At 44.3% G+C, this 20,475-nt stretch overlaps 1 protein-coding gene across 2 annotated transcripts in view; it reads right to left on the reverse strand.

Annotated features, from left to right (window-relative positions):
- The window catches only part of LOC111143825 (SWI/SNF related, matrix associated, actin dependent regulator of chromatin subfamily c member 1), a 172,230-nt gene that overhangs the window by 13,825 nt on the left and 137,930 nt on the right, over positions 1-20,475 (reverse strand). For both annotated transcript variants that reach the window (XM_022497748.1, XM_022497749.1), the window contains exons 25-26: positions 14,943-15,077; positions 3,960-4,221 (exon numbers count right to left, since the gene is read on the reverse strand). In XM_022497748.1, coding sequence (XP_022353456.1) covers positions 3,960-4,221; positions 14,943-15,077 — 397 coding nt within the window. The remainder of the gene's footprint in view (positions 1-3,959; positions 4,222-14,942; positions 15,078-20,475) is intronic.

Below are 20,475 nucleotides of genomic sequence, written 5' to 3' on the forward strand. Positions count from 1 at the left end.
GAGGTAGAAAGGAAGATAGTGGAGGATTCTGGGTAATGGCTGCACAGGTATCTTCTCTTTGTTAAAACTCATTGAATACTCATGATTTGTGTCTTTTTTCATACATACATTATATTTCAATAAAAAACTAAGAAAAGAGATGATCTCATCACCGATTTTAGTCTCATCATACATGCAACGATCCTTTTTTTTTTTTTTTTAAAGATTTGTTTATTTATTTGACACAGAGAGAGAGATCACAAGTAGGCAGAGAGGCAGGCAGAGAGGCAGGCAGAGAGAGCGGGGGTGTGGCAGCGGGGGGAAGCAGGCTGCCTGCTGAGCAGAGAACCCAATGCGGGGCTTGATCCCAGGACCCTAAGACTATGACCTGAGCCGAAGACAGAGGCTTAACCCTCTGAGCCACCCAGGTGCCCCAACAATCCTTTTGTTTAAAAAAATCACTGAAGAAGAGCTTATTTCTGTGAGAAAGTAATAAGAGAAAAACGCCCTATTTCTATTCTAAAGGCTATTTTAAAAAATCATTTATTTATTTGACAGAGAAAGAGAGATCACAAGTAGGCAGGGATGCAGGCAAAGAGAGAGAGGGGGAAGCAGGCTCCCCACTGAGCAGAGAGCCCAATGTAGGGCTCGATCCCAGGACCCTGAGATCATGACTTGGGCCAAAGGCAGAGGCTTAACCCACTGAGCCACTTGGTGCCCCTCTTTTTTTTTTTTTTTTAAAAGATTTTATTTATTTGTCAGAGACAGAGAGAGATCACAAGTAGGCCGAGAGGCAGGCAGAGGCAGAGGGAGAAGCAGGTTCCCCGCCGAGCAAGGAGCCCAATGTGGGACTCGATCCAGGATGCTGGGATCATGACCTGAGCTGAAGGCAGCCGCTTAACCAACTGAGCCACCCAGGCGTCCCCACTTGGTGCCCCTCTAAAGGCTATTTCTATGAACTCTCATTTCTTTGGCATGGCCTCCCTAAGAGAATAGCTGTATTTGAATCTGCTGTACGTCCCCTCTTAGTCTGGAGTCATGGCGCAGTGTGAAGTTATCACTTTGGAATCGGATGGAGACCAGTACAAATCCTGGTCCATCAGGCAGCAAGGCCACGTGGTCCCTATCACACATCGGTTCTTCAGAGGTAAAGTAAGGACAATGACAAGTGAGCAGAACAAGGTGGGTGACCGGCCTAGCCTGCAAAAACCTATCCTCACCAGGATGTAATTTAAGAATATGTAAATTTAAGGGAAAAGGCAAAAGCATCTCTCTTCCCATCTTTTACAAGCTAAATGCAGATGTTGGAGCTCCTGTGAACAATTACTACAGATTCTGATGCTTAACACCAGCCAGAACCAAGCACCAAGTAGCCATAGGGAACTTCCCCATTAAATCCCCAGTAGTTTTAGGAATAAATTTTAAAAATAAGCACTGTTTCTGAAAAATCACTTTGTGATCTTCACTCGGTTAAGCATCTGTATCTTTTGGAAGTTTAATTTTGAAGAAAATTCAATCTCATACAGAGAATTTAAGATCTGTTCAAGCAGACAGAAAGACTAAGGAAGAAAGGATCCTATGTTGTGAGGAGGGGAGACTGCTAAGATTATATCCACAAACATCACTTAGATCAAGTGGCAAGTCTGATGGTGGTTGTAAATTCCACAGCTGTAATTTTTTTTTTTTTACATATTTTATTGATTTATTTAACAAAGAGAGACAGAGAGGTCACAAGTAGACAGAGAGGCAGGCGGGGGGTGGGGGGAAACAGGCTCCCCACTGAGCAGAGAGCCTGATGTGGGGCTCGATCCCAGGACCCTGAGATCATGACCTGAGCTGAAGGCAGAGGTTTAACCCACTGAGCCACCCAGGTGCCCCCCACAGCTGTAATTTAACAGTCGTGTATGTGTGAAATGAATGCTTCCCAATCAAAATCGACCTAGCCCGTTTTGAGTAAAGCCCAGAAAAATTAATACATAAAATATGTTTTGGGTGGCGAACTGAAAGATCCATGTTGATAATACAAGTTGTCAAGATCACAATTTTCTCAGTCATGGCTTTCTCAGGCTCACATCCCTGGCTATTTCCATGAGAGTTAGAGAATTTGTCATTTGAGGCAGCCAGGCTAGCTGTTATCATCACGTTGGGACCTTCCCTGGCTTGCAAGGGTCTCCCAATATTACCTTAGTTCATTTGCACGAGCCGTGGCCAGAGAATTTGTATCCCACCCCAGGAAACACAAACTTGGGCTCTGCTAGACATCTGGCACATGACAAGAGAGTAATTATGAAACTCTTACAGGATGAGTGTTATTAGATCAATGTAATCCAGAGCACACACCCATATACATCGTTCTCTACAAAGGAAAGGAACATGGCGGGAAGAAAAGCTACAATTAAAGGTATGTTTTAGGTTTTCATGATGTTGGTGGGTAATCTTTGTTTAGGGAGGTAGTTAAGTTTGAAAGGACTGTGAGCTCAACTTTCAAGGTGGTTGAAATGTCGTGGGTAGCTGCCAGCTTAAAAGGGCTCCCATGAGCTACAGACAGGAACATCTGAGCATCAAACACAATAATGTCCATAATGGACTGAAACACATAAAATAAACAATACATAAATCCACAATACTAAACACACACACACAGGAGAGCATACACACTCCCTTCCTGGTCACCTCTGGTGAAGACAGTGGTTAGGAACCCATTATTCAGGTAACCAATAAAGAGAAAGGATGAAGCCTTTATCCAGACTTTCCTGTAAGGAACTCATTTTCAGGATGAATACATGATTGACCAAGGTCTCTTTGATTTTTGTTTTTTAAATAAAAGAATCGCTGTTAGGAAATGAATAGAAATAATGACCTGATGGAGGGAAGGTCAACTGAGATCAACTGAGACGTCTCACCATTTTGCAAGGCCTGATGAAAGAGCTCATCTAGAAGCAATTCTCAAAAGCAGAAAACCTCTGGGAAAGTCTGCTGGGGAACTCTGTAGCAGACGGATCAGCCTAATACTAGAACCACTGACCAACCTTAATGTCACCAAGAGAGACGAAAAATGTCAGCTTCCAAAAAGTGAACCTGCACCTGGTAAGGTATCCAGAGCAAGCCTCTGGTTTATGGGAGATGTGTGGGAGAGGGAGGTGGGTGAAGAACATGCAAAATGACACCATGCACCTCCTGGGCACACTCAGGCAGTCACAGGTGGATGAATGGCATTAAAAAAAAAAGAAGGGGAGGTGAACTGTTAACACATTAAGACAGATTTAAGAGACCTATCAGCAAATACAATGCGTGGACCTTATCTGAACACCAATTCAAACAAATGAAGCATCCGAGGACATTTAGCTAATGATACTAGGAATTATGGGTGTGATAACAGTAGTTCTGTTAAAGAATAAGATTTCCATTGGCTAGAGATATATCTTGAGGTCTACCTCTTGCCCCAGGGTGAGGAGGAATAAATAAAATACTGGCAATTCTGAAGCCGTGCAAGAGATATATATGGGGAGACTCTTACACTATTCGCTCTCCTTTTGCCCATGGTAGATTCGCTAACAAAAAGTGAAAAATGGTGGGGAAGTGATGGGTGTGGAAGCTGGGTCATAAGAGTTCATTGAGTTTTTATTTTTGTGTGTCTATCTTTAAAAACACCTGTAAGTTAAAAAAAAAAAAAAAAAAGAAGAAGAAGAAGAAGAAAAGCGCAGACAACCCAAGAATGAATTTTTAAGGAACTCTGGGATATACCGGCTAACTGGAGGCTGACTGACCCAAGGAAGGGCATCATACCGGGAACAGAACACACCCAGCGTTGTGTGGTGATGGCTATACAAGCAGGTCTCACTTGCCTACAATTACCTAGACGACAACAGGCATCCTAGTCATGGTCCTAGCTCCAAACTGTCACAGGTGTGGTTAGCTCCTCTGCTGCTGAGCCGCAGGGATGACTGCGACCTCACCCGCGGGCGCGGCCTGCCTCTCACCTGGCTGGGGTGGGTGAGGTGGCGGCATCTGGTGGTGCATCAGAGGGTAGGGAGGGGGCTGTTGATGAGGCATCATGCCAGGGTGCCCCGCTGCTCCAAGCGGCGCCAGGCCAGGCCCTCCTGAGTGCTGGTGTGCCTGCTGAGGGTTCTGCCCGTGCTGCTGCTGTTCCATTTGCTGTCGGGCTCGCAGTTCGGCATATTTCAGCTGCTCCATGTGGAAGTTCTGGCGTTCAGTAAGCAACTGCTGCCTCTGTTGTTCTAACTGTTAAGGAAAGGAAAGAGATGACACCAAGAGAGCTTCTCAGGAATGGATGACACATAGGACATCGACCCAATGCCCGAATTCTGTGTACCACCTCACAGGCACACAGCCACCTCGCCCCCTGCAACATTCACGGCGTTACTTCTCGAATAGCTTATTTCCATTTGGACACCTGTTACCAAGGTCAAGGTCTTTTCTATGTTATGTACAAGGTCTGCCTTTCCTGTAACCTTTACCCAGTGGGGTTCCTGTTCTCTGGGCCCACTCAGTACACATGGAATCCTGTCTGGCAGGCTTTCAGAGATGTAAAAATAGGTTTCATGACTGCCCAAGTAAAACAAACCTCCCCTCTCCTTTTAATAGTCCCTCAGCTACTAGAATTTCAAGTTCACACAACTTTCCCAGGTGTTCACTTCTGGATGTGATCCTTTGGTTACTATTTTAGAACTGACACAGAGTTAAATCCTCGGGATGAGTGGACGTGGCCCTAGCTGCAAATACACACATTTTTCTATGTGGAGCTTTGGCAGTGCCACCGCAAATCTTAGCTTTCAACTACCCAAAATTATACTGGGTGACACATTCACAGAATATTTTAGGTGACTAAATAAAGATGTGCATGAATCTTGGTTTGAAGAATATAAGTATTTCAATATTCGAGATAATCTTTCTGGGACCCAAATTAAAATAAAGAGAAATAAGCTATTCCACGTGCCAGGAAATCCAGAAACCATATGCCTGAGAATAGTTCAGAGGAGGAAGCCCACCTTAAATGCTATCAAAATTAATTTAATGCAGGCCTGGAAAAGAAAATCAACTTCACCATGAAGGAATATAAAAATCCAGATTTTGGAAATAAGAATTATAAAGATCATAAGGACCGTTATCAGATCTTTTTCTTGTCAATTATGTTCGAGCCCACCACTTCCAGCGGCAAGATCCGAGTCACTAGGAGATATTTTTAGAGCTTTTCCGTCCAAGACGGCAGACAGAAGCCACAAATGGCTCCTGTGCACTTGAAATGTGGCTAATCTGAAGTGGAATGTGTTCTAAGTACAAAACACACACCAAACTCTGAGTACTCGGCATGAAAAAAATTAATTTTTCATACTGATTACGTGTTCAAATAATATTTTGTATGTACTGAATTAAGCATTACAATTACACCTTTTTAAATGTGGTTACTTAGACAATTTTAAGTTACATATGTGGCTCACACGGTATTTCTGTTGGATAGCACTATTCCGAGGCATTAATAGATTAAAAAATGTAACATTTTAGCTTTCAGAAGCAGCCAGTTCTACAGATAAATACTATACACTATCACCAGCAAAAACTGGTTGGAAGACGCCTAAGAGTTAGCCTAGGAATATGGGTTCTCAGCAGAGGGCTGTCCGAGGAGAAGACCCTGTGGAACCAAGAGGGAAGCATACTGGTCATCAGGAGTGGCCGCTAGGGAGTGGCCATGGATGGGGTGCAGGAGGGTGCGAGAGTGACGAGAACAGGTGTGACCAAGTGAGGAGGAAGGGGAGTGGAGGCAATAGATGGTAAAGCTCAGGTCCCACGCTGGTTAGCTGGCCTGCAGGGAGTCTCCTAGGGAGAAGGAGATCTTCTGAAACAAATGACTTTGTGAGTGGCTGAGGGTCATGGCAGGGTGCTGCCATGGTCCTAACAGACTGGTCTGGGCTTTTCATTTTCTGAGGAGGGTGACCTGAAGAGGTTAAAGCCTGGCACGGTGTCCCTCCTCCTTGTTTGTATAATGAGCAGGGAATAACAAGATGTAAAAATCAAGGGAGTCCTCGGTAAGTCCAGATCTGCAAGACATTTAATCAGTGATGGAGAGGTAGACTGCGAAAAAAGGGATCTAAAAATTCTGACTACAGGTCCCAGGATTTGCTTCCTTCTAACGATTCTTTCTAGGAAACTCAGGACTTTGCTGAAGTTAGACATAAGAGGTTGCCAGAAAAGGACCTCTTATCTATGTTCTGGACAAGCCACTATTGGTCTGGATGGTTTGGCTGAAGTCACACAGTTATATAAGAACTATAATTTAGGTCAAGATCTGTTCTGTCAAGAAGCTGGAAGAGATCTTGTGTCTCTAAAGGGAAACTGTAGTCTCTGCGTTACCTGTCTCAGTGGTTTGGTTTGGTGTTTAAACCAAACCAGTCCTTCTTCGGGAGCTGACCTTACCCTCAAGTTATTAACCTCGGAAAGAGAAATTTGCCCAGTTTTCCATGTCCACAAATGTACTAACCTTAATTACCCTATTTTTCCCTGAGCTTCACTTATCATTTCAAAACACGGAAGGTAATTAAAAGAAAGTAATTAGAAGAATTAAAACAGATGAGTGATTAAACACATATATCCACATACACACATTCCTGAAAGAGAACCCAGTTTAAACTAAAACTCCAGTGTGGGCTAAAAAGGTCCTGTGGGGTGGGTGCAGTGCCCGGACAGCAGGCCACGGCGTGGCTCCGAGAGGACCACCTCTGCTCTGTAGCACACGAAGCAGAGCTTCCAGATACATCTTGGCCTCATCATGCAACAGACATTCTTCTCTTGTTGTAGATACCTTATTGCTACTGAGTTCAATCAGAGACAACGTCAACTGGCAGTTTTGAGGAGAGCTCGATGATTCTGAGCAAATTTTAAATGCATAAAACCAGTGATTCTACATCTGAGAATCTGTCCTAGAAAACTCTATGTATGTGTGTCTAAGGACTAAGTCATTAAAGTACTGTTCTATTTTTTTTTTAAGATTTTATTTCTTTATTTGAGAGAGAATGAAAGTGAGAGAGATCACAGAGAAGGAGAAGCAGACTCGCTGCTGAGTGGAGAGTCTGTTGTGGGGCTTGATCCCAGGACCCTGGGATCGTGACCTAAGCTGAAGGCAGTCACTTAACGACTGAGCCACCCAGGTGCCCCAAGTACTATTTTGATGTACACTGAGGAAAAAAAGCAAGTTGCAGCAATACTTACTAACACAATCCTAATTCAATTAAGAAAAAAAAAAACAAAAACTTTTTATTCACATATACACACATTATATATTTGGTGTCTTAGAAGACACCAAACTATTAGGTGATTATTCCTAGAAATGAAATTGAGGGTAAGAGAGACTTTTTAATTTATTCATTTCTTTCTTTATTGAAAATTATTTCATTACACATAATATTTTTGTCAAGAAACAAACCACTAGGGAGCCTGGGTGGCTCAGCTGGTTAAGCATCTGCCCTTGGCTAAGGTCATGACCCCAGGGTCCTGGAATGGAGCCCTACATCAGGCTCCCTGCTCAGCGGGGTGTCTGCTTCTCCCTCTGTCCCCTCCCCACTGCTCATGCTCATGCGCTCTCTCAAATAAAATCTTAAAAAAAAAAAAGCAAAAAAACCCACAAAAAACCCCACACTGAAAAAACAAAACAAAAAACCCAACACTAAAAGCGTGCAAGTCATATGCTATAGATAGTTTGATTTTCTCCTGTTTTCCATTTCCTAGAACTGTGGACAAAGTCCCAACAGCTAAAGCGAACCGTGTATGTACTTTCACGGACACAGAATGTTAATGAACCTGTCCATTTCCTCTCATGGCTCCGATCTGGCTCAAGGGCAGCGGGTTTCACACAAAGCTGCCTATAGCCGGGCTCTGAAGACACATCCCCCCACCGCATTCAAACTCTGCCTTCCTCTCCCCCTTCACTGCTACACTGTGTACGCATCAGAAGCTGAATCCAAGCGGAACCGGAGCACAACAGAGTACTTTTCTGCACCAAGACACCAAACGCAGACACAGCTGCGAAGTACAGCCGTGGCTCCCACAGAGCTCTCTTCCCAGCTTCACGGGCTCAGAGCAGGGAGGAGGGTGGGAAAGAGTACAAGGTGGGGGCCGCACAAGTCCACCGACACTGCCACGGGCTGAAATACCGGCTGAGACTTGAGCCTCTGATGACTTGGCCTCAGAACTAAGTAAATAATCACACACCTTCCTTTGAAATGTTAGGGGTCAGTGACCAGACATCACTTATAAAAAACCAAGTCCCAAACAGACCCATTCATTCCTTCTTACACCTGTGGAAAGCAGAAGACCACAACTATGTCCCGTGGTTTCCCTGTGTGCTTTGGGAGGTGAAAGCCACGGGGCAGCCGCACATCGTGGTGACTGGTCACTCTGTCTTATTGCCTTCTGCCTGCCACCTGAGGCCACGCATTCGCGATCCAGAACTATACCCACAACTGAGCACAGCTCTCTTCAACTCAGCTAAAACTACCCCTCACGTAATGGCACGCATCTGACAACAGGTTCCGTGACAGGACAGGCTGCATCAAAAAGCATTACCCCAAAGACACAGAACACCAAGTGCAACGTGCTTCTCCTGGGGCAGTATGAACTTCACTTCTGGCTTTTTGTTCTTTCTTGCTTCGTCTGTCCTAAAGTACAATGAACTTTGCTGAACCTACATCCCGTGTGTGATGAGATCCTGTTATCAGCAACTTGACCATTTCGTCCTGGTCCAGGCCACCATCATCTCGTGTGGGCTACTTTAACAGCCTTGCCACCAGTCTCCCCTCTCTGGGTCTTGCTGCTTTGTCACTTCCTCTCTACAACACAGCCGGCACACGGATCCCTGCGAAACTGCAAGGATTCCAGCCTCTGCATTTACTATATGGAATCCATAAAATGGGATCTGTAGTTTTCCCACACTTTAATCAGAGTAAAATGAAAAGCCTGTGGGTGGCTTACAGGACATCCATGATTAGGTCACCAAATCTCTGACTTTATCCTCTCACCTCCTCCTCATTTATGCTCCAGCCCAACCATCACTCCTAAGTTCCCAAACATGCTCCTGCCTCAGAGCCTTTTCGCTGTTTCTAGGCCTTAGAAGGATGCACCTGTGAGTTTCCCAATAAGGCCCACCCAGAGGACACCTCCGCAAAGTGCCATCTCTCCCCTTCCCCTCCTTGACTCCCTCCCCAGCCTGGAACATACAGTTGTGTATGCATGCGCAGCACAGAACATCTCCTAACACCCTTCGTGAATTATTTCAAGCTTTACCAAGGCAAAGAGTTTGGTTGGGTTTTATTCACCACTGTATCCCCACTACCATATCATGCCTAGAACAAAACAGGTGCTTAATAAGTATCTGAGGAACGAACAAATGACCTTAATCTTACATCACCTAATGCAGCAAAAGCCAACAGCTCTAGGCAGGCTGACTATTCAGTCTCCTCTGAAAGTTCTGGATTTAGGCCTTTTAAATAGCTCAGATCAGTCCCTCCTCCACTAGGAAGCTCTCCTTGATAATCTCAGCCAACCATGGCTGAGCCCCCTCAGGATCCCCCCTCCACTGGATTTCCACTGCTCCATCACCCCGCAGTATGCAGTGTCTCTACGTCTCGAGGTCTCACTCACCCTCTAACCTCCTTGAGGACTGAGCCTGGGATTCCCACAATGTCTCTCTTTACTGAATGTATTCAATTTCGACACCTAGCCAAATGGCCTGCAAAAATGCAGACAGCATTTCGCCCACCAGATCAGCTCACAGATCCATTCTCATGGGCATCAAATTTTTTTTTAGTCCAAATGGGAATGCTTTAGACAGGGCGCACGGCCCCCAGTTCTCTCCAGGTGGCTCCATTCCCCAATATAACCCACGTTTGAAACCTGTTCTCTCGACTGCTGTATGCTATCCACCTGGCATGGAAGGCTGCTCAGGCGGGCAGGCCCTCTGAGTTACGAACACAGCACCAGCTCAGCATCCTCATCCGAACTGGAGTCAATACTTCCTATCACGTTATTTCTTCGATGGGCTCTATACATTTCATAACTGCCTTCCGCCAAAACCAGCACTTCACAAGAGAGTGTAATAATGGCTTCTGAGTCTAATTACAGCTGTATGCATAGTATCTACAAAAGATTAACATTTATGACCTTTGTTCTTAATTATTACATACTTTAAGACTCAAGAGAACTGATTTTAAGTCATTAGAGAAAAAAAAGAAAGTTCCTGATTCTTTTTTTTTTTTTTTAAAGTAGGCTCTACACCCAGTGTGGAGCCCAACATGGGGCTTGAACTCACAACCCTGACATCAAGACTTGAGCTGAGATCAGAAGTCGGATGCTTAACCAACTGAGCCACCCAGATGCTCCCATATCTGATTCTTAAAAGTCTAAGAATAGATTTTGACATCTATTGCTATATAAATAAAACCAAATGCTTAATTCAAAAAAAGTATGTACTGGAGCTGGTAGGTAAAGAAGTACACCTAAAAGGGAACAGAGGCAGGGGCACCTGGGTGGCTCAGTCATTAAGCGTCTGCCTTCAGCTCAGGTCATGATCTCAGGGTCCTGGGATCGAGCCCCGTGTCGGGCTCCCTGCTCAGAGGGGAGTTTGCTTCTCCTTCTGCCTCTGCCTCTGCCCCTCCCCTCACCAGCTCATGCTCTGGTTCTCTCAACTAAAGAAATAAAATCTTTAAAACATAAAAAATAAAGTGAACTGAGGCAATGTGGTGGGCAGAAGAGCAGCAGGTGGTTAGTACAAGGCTCTGCTCGCGGCTGACTTGGACTTTCTAGTCTCAATTTTAAGTTGTAACAGAGGGATGATAAAACCTTGCATATCTCAGGGTCACCTGGGTGGCTCAGTAATTAAGCGTTTGCCTTCGGCTCAGGTCATGATCCCAGGGTCCTGGGATCAAGCCCCGCATTGGGCTCCCTGCTCAGCGGGGAGTCTGCTTCTCCCTCTCCAGCTCCCTGTGCTTGTGTTCCCTCTGTCACTGTCTCTCTCTGTCATAAATAAAATCTTCAAAACAAAAACAAAAACAAAAAACCCTTGCATATCTTAGATTCTCTTGGTTATAAGAAAATGAGAATGGTTTATTTCTTTATAAAGTGTTAGATAAAAACACTAAGCTGAACAAACAGGTTTAGCACTTGGCTCTGTCCCTTTTAGACTGTGATCGCAGGTACATAATGTATCCTAGCCAAGCTCCAGTCTCTCCATCCATAAGAGAAGTGGAACAAAGATAGGGCCTTATGTGCCCATCCAGCATCACTGCTGGATTCTTGTCCAAGGAGATTCAAAGCAATTAGTATTTTCTTGTTAATGGCTTCCTCACAGATTTTGAGGGATTAAATGAGAAAATCCATATAAAGTGGTTTAGCACAGTGACTGGTCCGATAAATGTTTATAAAGCCAACAAAGGCTTACAAATAATGAATTTTAATATATATGTGCCTAAAGAAAGGGAGGTGTGTAAATATTTACCGAACACCTACTATGTGTCAGAGGCATTGTGCCAGGCACATGCCACACTTCTGTCATTTAAGTCGCACAACAGTCCCGTGCTGAAATCACTGGTTTGGAAAGTAGCCAGGGCTTTGCCTGCCCACATGGAAGGACAGGAGAGCAGGGCCCGGCAGAGAAAAAGAGGTTATGCCATCACTGTATACAACATGAATGGGAGACATTTTGAATGTTGCAGGACTCTGGTTCTGAGAGTGAGCCTCTGAGCCGGCCTCCACACTCCCACTTCCTGGTATTTAGCCCTTCTGCCTCCCTGAACCATGTCTAAGCCCAAGCCCGGTCCCAGAACGACAGCTGGCCTGGGTGACTGAGAACACAGCAAAAGGAAGGAATGGAGACTGGGAAGTTTAGGCGACAAGCAACAGGGTGACTTCCATTCTGGGTGCTCATTCACCTTCTTTCTCTTTTTAATCACCCACCCTGGGGGAGCCCTTTCATGAATGGCACCCTGGAAAGGCTGGTGTGGCAGAAGCTTACCTCAGGGGTAAGCTGGGAGCCCTAACCCTGCTGATCCCAGGAAGCCTGCACCCTCATACAGCCCCACGCTGGAGCCACCCAGCCAGGGTGCCTGGCTCCCAGCTCCCAGAAGCCATGTGAGACCTGGTTTGCTGTTTCGGTCACTAAGGTTTAGTGTGATTTTTCCCACAGCAGTGAATAACACAGATGTGTTACTGACAGTCAGTGGCTAGGGCTCAGGACTATCCCCCATGGAGGATTTTCCTGCCCAGATGCTGACTGAGAGAAGGCAGGCTGACCACTAAAGGCTCTGAGAAGACTGACCTGATGTGGTGCAGGCGTTTCCAACATTTTTGGTTGTGCTGTTTTATTCAGAGACTAGTCCCTAAAATGTTTCATGTGCTCTGATTAGAATTTAACATAACAACAAAAAAAGATTCAAGTAAGAAAACCACAGTGCAGTTCTGTAATTAGAGGTAGTAACTGTTACAAATCCATAGCATGAGGGAAATTCTGAAGGGCCAAGAGAAGTGTAGCCATTACACTCGGCCCCTGGGTGTCTGGGACTCCGGGCGAGAACTGGGGAGGGGCGGAGGATGGCGCTGATCTTCACTGGGGGTTTCAAAGAGTGGGGGGATACGCAGGTTCAACCTCTGAAGAGAAAGTGCCTGAGAGCTGAGGAAAGAGCCCCTTGAAAATCCAGACATGTCCTGTGAGTGCCCAGAGTCCTGCTCATCTCCAGGCTCAGCCATTGGTGCTGCTTTAGGAACGACAGCAGGGTGTCTGGCTGCCAGTGGATACGACCCGATCACCACGGGAATCCACTGCATTATTACCCTGTTACACTGAGCCCACTAAAAACATCCACACATGACAAAAGGGCAGCTTATGAGGATAAGATACACACAAAGCCATTACTCAACTCTCCGGCTCAGCTGGCAGAGGAATTCTCCCTCTCTCCGTCTTCCACGTATGCCTCCTTACTGCTCTCAGAGGAGCACTGAACACACCGTGCCATCATTTGTCTACCTGTCTTCCCACTCAACTAAAGGGTGGACTTCCTGTTTCCACTTTTCTAACTTCTGACACTGATGCTGGCATACACTCATTCAACAGCCACCGAAACGAGCCCATAATGTGCCAGTTCTGTTTACAAAGACACTCGATCGATTCTGCGCTCAAAGGGGCTATACCCCGGGATGGGAGATGGACATGTGAGCCAGCAACTACAACACACAGTGTAGGTGCTCTGTCAGGCTGCCACGGCCGCAGATGGGGTGGGCAGGTCACCCAGAGGGGCAGGGCTGGGGAAAGGGGCCTTGCAGGCAGAGGAGCAGAATCACACAGGTGGCACAGAGAGCAAGGCCAGAGGGCAGCCTACATGGGGCGTGGTATGGCTAGTACCCAAAGGGCAGCTCCCAGGGAAGGAGAGGGCCAGTGGTGGGAGACACGCTTACAGGTCAGAGAACTGGGGTGGGCTGGGGAAGGGTGTGGGTAGAGAGTTACTGAAGGCCTCACTGTGCTTCAGGGCCAGGATGCCAGCCGAAGTGGCAGAGCTGGTCTCAGGACAAAATGAAAATGGGCTGTTTGTGACAGTTACTGGGCTACTGAGAAATCTGCCAGAGGATGTGACTGGATGTGACCAATAAATAGTTAAAGAAATACAAAAAGGTTCTTAAAATTAGAAGGCCTCTGGGATAATTTAATTTTAAGGTTCTACCACTTAGATACCAGTATCTCACATATAGATAAAACTCAAAATAATAAGAGAGAATAAGTCCTAACTAAATCCTCAAATTTAGTCCACTGCTTAGAAAGTTACCAATTCCCGGGGTACCTGTGTGGCTTAGCTGGTTAAGTGTCTGCCTTTGGCTTGGGTAATGATCTCGGGGTCCTGGGATCTAGCTCCACATCCGGCTCCCTGCTCAGCAGGGAATCTGTTTCTCCCTATCCTTTTGTCCCCACCCCTGCTTGTGTGCTCTCTTAAACAAATAAAATCTTAAAAAAGAAAAAAAACAGAAAAAGAAAGTAAATTATCAATCTCTCTTCTAGTCAACTCATTAAAAAATAATTCTCCAAAAATTACCTTGAATGACCAAATGTTCCCCTGCTTCTAGTTTCTTACTTTTTTTGCTTCCTTCCTCAGTTTTGGCCTTTTTCATAATTCTCTTGATCCTGTTTGGGCCATATCCTTCTCTCACAAGTGTCTGCCCCCAACCATGCTGCTTAGGAGCTCAGCAAGGGCCTAGCCCCCGCCCCCCTCCACTGTGCAGGGAAGGGGAGGAAGACTGAGAGTCCAAGGTAGACCAGAGGAGGGTTTGGTTAAGAGGGGTCATAGAAACAAGGCTCCTAACTAAAGGGGAGATTAACTCCTACTTTCTGATATTTGTGGTTTTTTGGTTTTGTTTTGTTTTTTAAAGATTTATTTATTTGACAGACAGAGATCACAAGTAGGCAGAGGGTGGGGGGGATGCAGGCTCCCTGCTGAGCAGAAAGCCCAATGTGGGGCTTGATCCCAGGACCCTAAGATCATGACCTGAGGCTGAAGGCAGAGGCTTTAACCCACTGAGCCACCCAGGCGCCCTTACTTTCTGTTATTTGTATTGAAAAGACAAGAAATCAAGAAAATCCTTGATCAGACAATGGATCTATATGAATTCTACTTTACTGGTAACAAGTAAGACAGAAAAGAAGTCTTAGATCTAACTTCTGTAGAGAGAAGAATTTTATACCATCACGCATGCATCTGGAAAGCTGAGAGGTGTAAACCTGGAATTTGAATCATTAGTTTTAGAATGAGAACAGAGTTCCTTCTGTTCATCAATGACTGAGAACCCCTTTGAAAGGGCAAAGCAAACAAGGAGAAAGGACCAACAGAGTAGGCTACCACTCATCTAACTTGTGGTTTACGGAAGGTGTCAGCACTTCCTGGTCAGAAAGCCACCAGAACTGTCCCTTTACTTACAGCCTCCTTCTCTCTGTCCATGATAGTTTCCAGCTCCTCAAAATGTCGAAGTTTGATCTCCAACTTCTTCATCTGTGTCTCAACCAGCAGGGCCACCAGAGACTTGATCTTTCTCTCCTCCACGGCAGCCAGGTGCTAAGTGTAAAAGATAATTCCAATTACTTAGGTAAACATTTGTCTAAAATAGAGCAACAAAACGCTGAAGTTGCTATTCAGAGTACGGATTATAGAATGAAGAACGGTGTCCTAGATCCCTCCTTTGTATGTCTCTACCAAACATTTACTTCAATTTAAAATAGCTTGCTGAATTTCTGGTCCTTACAGGTATAAATAACTCTTTTAAAAGGTTAAAAAAAACGAACACCCTCCCACGGTAGACTATTCCTCTCAAAAAGAGCCCACTAGGAAGGGACAGTTTAACCAGGACCCTGATGGCCAAAGAGAAGGACACAAGTAGCCTGGGGTACACCTCCCCATCTGCCACCCACTTACCTTGCACCGTCACCCCTCTATTCCATGCCTCCTCTCACTATCCTTCCCTCCTTAGCAACTGTCCAGGGACAGCTAAGCAGTGGCTTCCCCCCACACCCAACACTCAGATGTAAAGCCTCTGCTTTCTCTCCAGTGAGTGGCACTCAGTGTGGAAAGGAGAGGGTGAACAATATTCCCCACCAAGTCTGAGGACAGGATCTGGACCCAGAGAAACAAATACGGTACAGGACTAGTAGTTACTCTGGATGAATGGGCTAACTCTGGACGACGAGACCTATTCACACTTCTTGCCTACTCAGCAGAGCACAGAAGAAGGCACCATATTATACAAAGAAGATGAGGGGCCCGTATTTCACCGTGACTATCTGTATCTGGCCTGGGGTCAATCCCACCCTGGACACCATCCGAGAGCAGCACCAACAAACTCCCAACACTGTTCTGCATTCCCTTTCCTTGTATCTGCTGAATCTATGTGCTCATCTTTCTTCTACCCAAGTGAGAAGTGGCATGGAGCATCTATCTTATCGATCCCTGTTTCATAGAGAATCTAGAAGCAGTTGACATGCAGGAGGCATTTAACGTAGGCTTTGGGGAGCTAACTTAATAGACAACACTTAAATGAGAGTCTTATTTACCCTTTTACAGTTAGAAAGAGAAATGTAGTTTCCTATCATAGAGATCCATCTACAGGAAGAGGCAGAAGTCTAAGCAAAAGGTGACAACGAAGAGGTTTTATGAACGAATCTACAGCTGTTCATGAAGTGTTTGCCTCCCTAACAGCACTCTGAGCTACAGATCAATAAAAGATTAAGTAAAGATTACATGATCCTAAGCCTGCTATCATTGTACAGTGTTCCGCCATTTGTATTTCTGAGTAAGAAATGTAGCACAACAAAATATCAGAAATTTATAAATAGGCGTCACACGAGAAGCAGGTCTCCCTTCACATGTTATCACCTTAACACCAGTAGCCCCTCCTTCGGAGAAGACTCAGGTTATCAGTTCCCAGATCTATTTCTAAGAGAATAGAACCTGTAGAACTCTGATGGCTATGGCAGAAAACGGTTCTTATTATTTTGAGAATTATCCAGGAAGGGGGCGCCTGGGTGGCTCAGTGGGTTAAGCTGCTGCCTTTGGCTCAGGTCATGGTCTCGGGGTCCTGGGATCGAGCCCCGCATCAGGCTCTGCTCCGCAGGGAGCCTGCTTCCCCCTCTCTCTCTGCCTGCTGCTCTGCCTACTTGTGATCTCTCTCTCTCTGTGTCAAATAAATAAATAAAATATTAAAAAAAAAAAAAAGAGAATTATCCAGGAAGTTGGGGATATCCCCATGTACTATTACATCAACATGCCAAACTATTTCCTCTCAAAACTGAGGATCAAGAGTTTTCATAGAAAGGACCACCAAGTAACAAGAAAATAAAAGTTGAAAAAATACACAACAAGGAACCACTCTGGAAATTTAAGACCATGAAACAGAGTGAAATCCTACAAGTTTCCAGAAAGGCAAACAAATAAAACAGTAGGTTACAAATAAAAATTCAGACTCCATCAGGCTTTTCTCAAAAACAAAACTAGGTTTTTGGAAAATAATGGTAAAATACCCTCCAAATTCCAAGGGAAAAATGCATTTCAATTTAGAATTTCAAGTACAGCAACTTAAATGAAATGAATGAAGTGTGGGCACAGGATAGACGTATCTGAAATCAAGGACTCAAAAAGTTTATTTCTGGGGCTCCTGGGTGGCTTAGCTGGTTAAGCGCCTCCCTTTGGCTCAGGTCACGATCTAAGGGTCCTGGGATGGAGCCCTGAGTCAGAGTCCCTGCTCAGCAGAGAATGTGCTTCTCCCTCTGCCCTTGCCCCTCCTCCCTGGTAGTGCTTTTCTCTCTCTCTCTCAAATAAATAAAACCTTAAAAAAAAGTTTAATTCCTACACCTGCTTTTGAAGGATATGATCCAGTTAGTTTAGTGTAAAACCAGAAAAAGGCAAAGACATGAGTGAGATCCATAAGTCACAGACTTAATGTAAGAAAGAAGCCTAAGTCCACAGTGGGTCCAAAAGCGAATAGAAACGAATGAAACAAGACTGGCAAGTTGTTGATAACCAAAGCTGGTGGTGGATACACAGAGAGTCATTATACTATTCTATTTCTATATATATTCTAATAGTTCTATAGTAAAGTTTAAGAAGGAGTGGTGGGTGGGTTAATGGCTGGTGCCATGACAACTGGATATTCAAAGGCAAAAGAATGAATTTGGACCCTATCTCAGATCATGTACAAAAAATTAACTCAGTAGGTCAAAGACCTAAAGGTTAAGAGCTAACATTAAAACATTCTGAGAAAAGGAATACCTTGGTGGCTCAGCTGGTTAAGCATCTGACTCCTGGTTTCGCCTTATGTCATGATCTCAGGGTTGTGAGATTGAACCCTGTACTGGGGCTCTATGCTAAGCATGGAACCTGCTTAAGGTTCCTCCCATAGGACACACACACACACACACACACACACACATCTGAGAAGAAAAAACAGGAGTAAATCTAAATGATCTTGGGGGTGAAGTAAAAGATTTCTTAGATGTGACACCACAAGCCTAAGTGCCAAAGGGAAGATTGAGGGGTTGGACTTCAACAAAATTAAAAACATCTCTGCTTCAAAAGACCCCATCAGCAAGGTGAAAAGACAGTTCACAGACTATGAGAAAATATTTGCAAATCCTACGTGTGATGAGAGATTTGTGTCCAGTTTATAACAAAGAACTCTTGTAACTTGTGCCTGCGGATGAAGGGATACTGGTGGAGACGTGGGGGACTTCAAATACAAGCCTGTCACCATCTCAGACACTTGGGGAATTCTGAAGATGCAGAGGTTGGGACACTAAGGAATCAGGTTCAAGGAAAGACAGAAATTCCTGCAAACTCCCCTTCTGAAGTGATAAAGACTCCTTCACAACCCCACCGTAAGTTCTGCAAAGTCACAGCTAAGGATCAGGGGTGGTCCTGGAGGAAGAGGACCAAACTGCCATCTAGCTTCACCTCAACCCCCGCCCGTTCTCAGGTCTGTGAACACCACAGAGGAAGAGTGAATTGTATACACAGACGACATCACCACCTGGGTGGGGCATCTTTATGTATATATAAAATACTTTTTCCTTTTTATTCAGAGAATCTAAATTTTTATACATATCTGGCATTCAATCAAAACAGCAGATTCACAGATGGCATAGACATTGGACTTAGCAAGCAAGAACATTAAAATATGTTAAGATCACTCACTATGTGTAAGAAAATGTAGGAAAATATGGATAAGAAGAGAATTTCGATATATTTAGAATTTATACAAGAACCAATATACACCTGATTGAAATTATGATTAAAATACATGATAATTTCCACATTGAGATACCGCCTTACACCAGTTAGAATGGCCAAAATCAACAGGACAGGAAACAGCAAGTGTTGGCGAGGATGTGGAGAAAGGGGCACCCTCTTACACTGTTAGTGGGAATGCAAGTTGGTGCAGCCACTTTGGAAAACAGTGTGGAGATTCCTCAAAAAATTAAAAGTAGAGCTAGCCTATGGCCCTGCAATTGCGCTACTGGGTATTTACCCCAAAGGTACAGATGTAGTGAAAAGAAGGGCCACATGTACTCCAACGTTCATAGCAGCAATATCCATAATCGCCAAACTGTGGAAAGAACCAAGATGTCCTTCAACATTCAACAGATGAATGGATAAAGAAGATATGGTCCATATATACTATGGAGTATTATGCCTCCATCAGAAAGGATGAATACCCAACTTTTGTATCAACATAGATGGGACTGGAGATTATGCTGAGTGAAGAAAGTCAAGCAGAGAAAGTCAATTATCATATGGTTTCACTTACTTGTGGAGCATAAGGAATAACACGGAGGACAATATGAGAAGGAAAGAAAAAGTGAACTGGGGTAAACTGGAAGGGGAGACAAAGCATGAGAGACTGTGAACTCTGAGAAACAAACAAGGCTTTGGAGGGGAAGGAGGTAGGGGGATGGGTGAGCCTGGTGGAGGGTATTAAGGAGGGCACGTATTGCATGGAGCACTGGGTGTGTTGCATAAACAATGACTCTTGGAACACTGAAAAAAATAAAACTAAGATGTTAAAAAAATACATGATAACTGAAATAGTAACTCAAAGATTAGGTTTAAAAGCAGAAGATTTGTCTAATGAACTGAAAGATAGGTCAACAGAAAATATTCAAACTGTATGAGAAAAAGAATGAAAACAAAACCCTAAAACCAAGCACAAGAGACATGAGAAACAGGCAAAAAAGGCCTACCATTTCTGTAGATGGACTCACAGGAGAGGACAGAAAATGTGGCAGAAGCAACCAGAGGACACTTGAAGAACACAAGTTTGAGCTGGGAAAGTCCACTTATGGAGAAAAGGAAGTCTTTTCTCTTCCTTACAACTTTCTTAACATTTTCTTTTCTCTAGACTACTTTAAAAAGACAGTATATGATATATATAATATAAAACACGTGTGTTAACTGCTTGTTATTGTTAAGTCTTCTGGTCAACAGTAGGCTATCAGCTCAGTTTTTTGGGAAGCAAAATCACTCGCTGGTTTTCAACTGTGAGGAGGGTTGGTGCCTCTAACCTTCACGCTGTTCAAGTGTCAACTGTACTCAACAAGGTAATGGGTGACAATTTCCCAAAACAGATGAAACAGATAAACATACAGATTCAAGCTTAGCAAACCCCAAGGACAGAAAATCCAACAACAAAAATCGTATCAAGGTACACTACAGAGTACCCAAACCAAAAAGATAATCTGAAAAGTATAAAAAAAAGGGGGTGGGGGCACAGCATTTTCAATCACCTCCAAAGGCACAACAATGAGGATAACAGTTGGTTTACTAATAGCTACGGCAGATAATGGAATGGGTTTTTTTTTACATATTGAAAGAAAATAACCGCCAATCTTGAATTCTATACCTACTGAAAATATACTTTAAAAAGGAAGGTGAAATCAAGACCTTTTAAGAGAAACAACAGAGAAAT

This window comes from Enhydra lutris, unplaced genomic scaffold, assembly GCF_002288905.1.
Source record: "Enhydra lutris kenyoni isolate GAN:26980312 unplaced genomic scaffold, ASM228890v2 scaffoldscaffold10, whole genome shotgun sequence".
Classification (NCBI taxonomy): domain Eukaryota; kingdom Metazoa; phylum Chordata; class Mammalia; order Carnivora; family Mustelidae; genus Enhydra; species Enhydra lutris.